The 6,000-nt window shown below is 38.6% G+C and overlaps 1 protein-coding gene across 6 annotated transcripts in view; it reads left to right on the top strand.

Moving 5' to 3' along the window:
• SLC38A9 (solute carrier family 38 member 9) overlaps window positions 1–6,000 on the top strand; it is a 49,901-nt gene that overhangs the window by 23,773 nt on the left and 20,128 nt on the right. For all 6 annotated transcript variants that reach the window (XM_017811316.1, XM_017811314.1, XM_017811312.1 and 3 more), the window contains 2 exons: window positions 531–638; window positions 4,075–4,181. In XM_017811316.1, the coding sequence (XP_017666805.1) occupies window positions 531–638; window positions 4,075–4,181 (215 nt within the window). The remainder of the gene's footprint in view (window positions 1–530; window positions 639–4,074; window positions 4,182–6,000) is intronic.

Raw genomic sequence — 6,000 nt, 5'->3', positions numbered from 1 at the left:
TTCCTCCCTGCCTCCCTCCCTCTCTCCCTCTTCTGTCCTTATCTCTTTCCAGTCACCTGAGCCAAGATCGTATGCTCTTGTAGTAAATTGTAGTAAATGCGTTTATTTCATTGGGCTGTTTGGTTCAAAAAGTCAGTGACTAAATGAACATTGTAATAGCTGGAATACTGTTACCAGTGTTGTCTCAGGTTAGAATAAAATCCTGACAGCTGAAGCTGGAACCGATCTGTTAGTGCCTAGAGACTTTTCTACCTGGTGAGCAACAGGGACTACAGGGTACTTCTTCCACTGTCACTAGTGCAGAGCCTGGAGAACATTAAACTTGCTGAAAGCTTGCATTGGGTGCATTATTTTTTCTCTCTGACTTATTAAAGAAGTAAAGAAAAAATTTAAACCTAGCCTGCCATTAAGAATGAATGCCAGCCTCAACTGTTTAGGGTATTGTAACTAGTTGGATGAAGAAGAAATAAAACCCTGCATAAATACTTCCTACTACATTATGGTGTTTGTTTGGCTCTTGTTTTTTCCAGGTACAGTTTCAGTTGTCTACCTAGTTTTACTGGTTACAGTAAAGGCTGCTCATCTGGGAATACACTTAGAATTCCACTGGTTTACAGAGAATGAATTTTTTGTACCAGGTAAGATAGTTAAAATGCAGTAATGAAGCATATATATTCCTCATTCACCTTTTAACACCTCTGTGGCATAAATAAATTGAAGAAATGCTGTCTGATGTTGCATGTAGAGGAAGGATGCCTTGCAACGAATCCCTTTCCCAAGTGATATTCCTTAACTAAGAGACAGTATCAACAGTAGAGAAGAGGAGTGCCTGTCAAAGGAATCTCCAGCATTTATCATGTGACAGGGAGCTCGCCATAGTCCTTTTTCACCTATATTATTCTATGTTCTTGCACCAATTTCAGATCATGCCTGTTTCAGTAGCAATTAAAAATGACAAACTGTAGATAGACTGGCTGAAAAAGGTGCTTTAAGTTCCTCACACACTGTCTTGCTTAAATGAAATAGCTCATTCACTGTAATTTGCAAGTACAGTTTTCTTGTACTTCCCAATCTATCTCAAGTTTTAGGCCATAGTCTTAGTCTTCTCTTTCAAACACCCATTAGCTCTCCAGTATGTTTTTCTGCAGTGTTGTTTGTTGGCTGTTTGATCTTTCCAAGTTACCATTCAAAATTACTTTCTGCAATGTCACAGTCACAAAGAAGTGGCATTTGGTATTGCATGAACAGATAATCTGAAAAGATTAGTTTCTTGTTTTAAGAGGCCTGGAATAAGAGATCTGGGATTATGTCTTAGTTGGCTTTTCCCCATGCCTTAGCAGGCAAAACTGTAGGATCAGTTAGCTCCAGGGAGCTGTGTCCTGGACTGTTGAATACTATTACTCCTTCTGTCCTTAGAAACAAGAGTATTTTGTCCTGCTTTAGAAGTTACTTATTTACTTAAGAGGAGATATACATCTTCTTAGGGTTTCTTTTGTTGCTTTGCACATTTTTAGTTTCACGGTCACAGTAAACATTGTCCTAAGGCTTAGACATGGGTTGCAAACTATTGCTAGGTCCTATAAGGTAGACTTGGAGAAAATAAGGATAACTTTAAAACATTCAGATGGGTTTTTAGTTACTGTAACAAGATAGAAATCAAAAAAAGAAACATTAGAGTTGTTCCTGATTTCTAATGGAGTCTGTTCTAGTTAGTGGAATTATAGTAACACAACGTGGAAACGAGTAACAAGTCAGTGAGTAAAATACAGATAGTTGAGTAAAGTTAAAAGTGATATGAAATTCAACTGATTTAAGTGTTTGCAGATCACAGTTGCAATGTTCTTGCACCTACTTATTCTTTGTCTTCCCCTACCGTTCTGTTTGGGTTGATTCAGCTCTCTAGTTAAACTGAAATTGACTGGCACAAAAATAAGTAGAATAAGCAACTAGTGTATTCCGTGTATGCTTGGCAAAAGAGAACCGCTTAAAAAAATTAGTATTCCACTTCTTCACCCCCCAGCCCTTAGTTGTCATCAAATCTGTTTGTTCATTTTTCTGTGACTGTTGAAGGTCATTCCTTCTTCATCTCAGCCAGGAATTCAGAACTCTATTCAACACCTGAATGCCAAAAAACAAGTGAAAGGCTATGTAAAACAGTTTCTTTAGCTTGGTCACATCGCCAGGGGAAAAAAATTATTGTCCTTTCTGTCTGAGTCTTCAAAGCTAGGCAACTTTTGTGAGTATGACTGTGTACAAGAACGAAACAGGTGGTTTGAGGATGAACTGGATTATCTCCATAATTACTTGAGAATCCTCTTGTCTACTGCAGCAATAAGTACAAACTTAAAGATAGATGTACATAGATCGGAAACAGTGCTATTTATGCTATCTTCCTCCCATCGCTGCATTTATTTTTAACAAGATACTTTTGTCTCCAGTGTAAAAATTTGGTTTTCAAAGCACTGCATGATTAGCACCTGGTTAATGACTTGATTTTTTTTGTATGGCATTATTCTTAGTGCTGTCGGTAAGTAGAAATGATATTTGATCATGTGTTGCACAGTAGATAGACTGCAATATTTAGTCTTGCTCCACTGTGAGCATGGAATCATGGTTTTAACCTGAACTGCCCCAGCAGACAGTCACATGGCCTTATATCTATGGACTCTTCCTGAGAGTGCAGGAGAAGATATGCCCAGACTGTGGTTCACTAGCAAAGCCACGTAAACCAGAAACCAGTCTAAGAAAGAAATCAGGTTTTAAGCCTCTTGAAGTTCATATCCAAGATCTATTAAGCGGTACTAGTGTAAAATGAGTTACAGCATGACACACGTGCCGCAGGTCTACTGAGAAGTACAGCACCCAGTAGTTTGACTATTCTGGCAATGTGTCTAGTACCGCTAGGAGATAAACAAAGCATATAGCTAATGCATACAAATCCAGATACTACTGATAGGTGTACTGATGGGGAAATGCAGTGCTGAAAGAGCTTCTGAATCTGTCAGTTTGCTTTTTATTATTGAGATTAAAGCAGTGGATGGAAAACAACCCAAAAAGTCACTTGCAATTAGTTCTATCAGTAGTGTGTCATGCTAGTTGGGTAGTGAAGATACAGTGAATCCACCCCTAGGGAAAGCATATTCTTTCAGCTTGGATGAGCCCTCCATTAGTTGCCTGGGGTGTGTTTACTTCATAGCACTTTACAGAAATCTCGTTTAAATATGTTTGCATGGAACTCTCTGTGGTTTGATCTGTAAGGGTGTGCAAACCTCTGGTAAGTGTTCTGCTATACTGCTGGATACTTTCAAGAAGCTGAGCTATCTCAGGGATCTCTAACTGCTGTTAATACTCTGAAGAGTGTATATATTCTTATGTAATACCAACTGATGTTCTTCAATGATGTTACGCATTGGTGAAGTCCTAGACCATTTGCAGCACTTCCAGAATCACCATCTTGTGAACATGATCCTTTGAGTATTAAAAGAAACAGAGCAAAGCTATTCCCACGGACAAAAAAAATTTTTTGTAATATATGCTGTGAAGCATGGTAAGACAAGAAGTTTCTCTGCCTTTCTTTATGCCCTGGTTTATAAGCAGAACCTCTTAAGCATCTACAGATATAATTTTTCCTCTGATAGCATAAGTGACTTCTTAACAACTAGAGACACAGGACAAATGATTCCTTACCCCTGTCTCCCTGTTCAGGAACCAGTAGGTACACAGCGTCCCTACGCTCAATTCCAGCCTTAAAAATCCTTTCCAGTTAAACTGTTGAGAAGCAGAAAAGCTTGTATGTGTAAATCCTAGATTAACCTAATAATCATTGATGGTTGGTGTCTATTGGAAAAGCCTTGCTGAAGAGTGTGTTATATAGGAATCACTGTCTTCATGCATTTTGTACTTCCTGATAAAATATTTGCATTGGCTATAGTCCGAGATAAGATGGAGTGTCCCATTTCAAAGTGGAGGTTCATGTTTCTACCAGTATGCTCCACAGCAGTGTATGTCCTCTGCATTTCGGTATTGTTTGTTTCAAAGAAGTAACTTATTATCACTTTTTTCCCCCTCTTTTAGAGTTTAGAATTCTGTTCCCTCAGCTCACAGGGGTTCTAACACTTGCCTTCTTCATCCATAATTGTGTCATCACACTTCTTCAGAATAACAGGAATCAAGAAAACAATGTAAGTAATTTCACAAGACTGTGCTGATTTGTATCTAGATTTCCAGGCAACAGTAATTTTTTTCCTATCTGACTCTCTGGAAATCAATCCAGGGACTGTAATAGCTTCAGAAAATGTAACTCGTTGTGATTTGATCAGAAAAAGGTTATACATTCTTTTCTTGGCTACCAGGGAATAACAGATGCATTACAAATTTATTCAAATCAAGTCCTTGAGGAACATCCCAAACTTACCTGTGGTCAAGCTTGTATTAAATGGCCAAATTGCACACAAGAGGCAGAAGATTTGACAATGTTGAAAGACTCAAGAAAAACTGACCAATTGAAGAATGAAAAATGCTGGAGAGTATTGGGCACAGGACTGATTTTAGCAGAATCCTAAACAATAGTTTTAGGGTCTGGATAGTAGCTTTTCTTAGAGTTGCTTCAGTAGTTTTGTGTCTTAATCCAAGTCAAAGTCCGCAGAGAAACCCAACACAATTTAGGAAATTGTCAAAGTTGAAGCCTGGTTTGGGAACCTCTGTGATATGTAGTCTTTGGACTGGACCTTTTCCCTTGATAAGGTTATGCAATGCTCATTGAGCACATCCAGCTGAAACTGTGATCTTTCTTATTGTCTTCCCACTATAAAATACAAAACAGAGTAAACATGATATGCAGTTAGAGTCTGAGAGTACACTTTTACTGTAACTGTTTTGATTATTTAATTTTTTCCTCCCTACTTTACAGGGTTCCTGTCCAGCTTCATTAAAATCTTAACTGTAAAAGTAGCTACAATAATGTACAAAGAATTTAAAATAATAGCTGGTACAAAGTCAGAGAATCCCAGAACGCTTTAGGTTGGAAGGGACCTCTGGATGTCACACTACTCAAGCAGGGCTACTGGGACCCAGTTGCCTACACAACACATCAGATAAAATATATCTGGTTTGATTAGTTAAAGGTGAAATGCAGATTTTGTGCCAATGCACTGAGATGACCTTTTGCTTTAGTAATCTGCATAGTCACTTTTTTGTACTTGTGAACTAAGACCAGCTTGCAAATTACCATTTCTGTGAAAGAGTCGTGAATTCTCCTCCAGGAAAGCTGCTTGAGGTTTATGGACTTCTCTGAAAGTAGTTTTACAACTAAAGAGGGAGTTAGTGGAGCTCTGGAGAAAGAAAGCTTAAGTAAGCTTTTTCTGAATTTCCTGAAGAAAATCTTTTGATGTGAGAAAGGGCAAGATTTCTCTTTAGCTGTGGCTTTCAAATTCTAAAGGCTCAATTTCCAACAATCAGCTCTGTATGCAGAGGAGGCCTAATGCCCTCTTGCCCTCTTTAGGATTTTCCTGTGGATTTTTCCCCTCTATTTACATTAGAGCCAGCAATCAGCTGCAAAGAGCAGCACCTGGAGTCTTCTCCAGCTTGCTTTTTCTGTGTTAAGGAGGAAGAAACTGCTGCCTTCCTGCATTTGAATCAGGTTTTCCAATGCCCTCCCTGGAGCTTAAATTGAAGTTCCAAGTCATGGATCCCAAGCCCTTGACAATATTCTTGCATTCCAGAAGAAAGTTCAAATTACACGGAAAGGACACCTTGAAGTATGGCAGCAAAGGTTTTTAATGGGAAATCAAAGTTCTCGTAAGAGTTTTATTTGGCTGGAGATTTATTTCCCTGTTTGTGGGTGTACAGGAGCCTTTCACCTAGGTCTCAGAAGTGCTTTGCAAATGTTAATGAAGCATCTATGCTCTTGAAGAGCTGTTTTGTGATTATGTCACTAAGCTGCTGGATTAAGTAGGAGATTTACATATGTATAGGACTCTCAGCCTCTGTCATAAGTCAGGG

The sequence above is a fragment of the Lepidothrix coronata genome, unplaced genomic scaffold (genome assembly GCF_001604755.1).
Source record: "Lepidothrix coronata isolate B3197 unplaced genomic scaffold, Lepidothrix_coronata-1.0 Scaffold31, whole genome shotgun sequence".
In the NCBI taxonomy this organism is placed as follows: Eukaryota; Metazoa; Chordata; class Aves; order Passeriformes; family Pipridae; genus Lepidothrix; species Lepidothrix coronata.
This window is presented reverse-complemented; position numbering and strand designations above follow the sequence as displayed.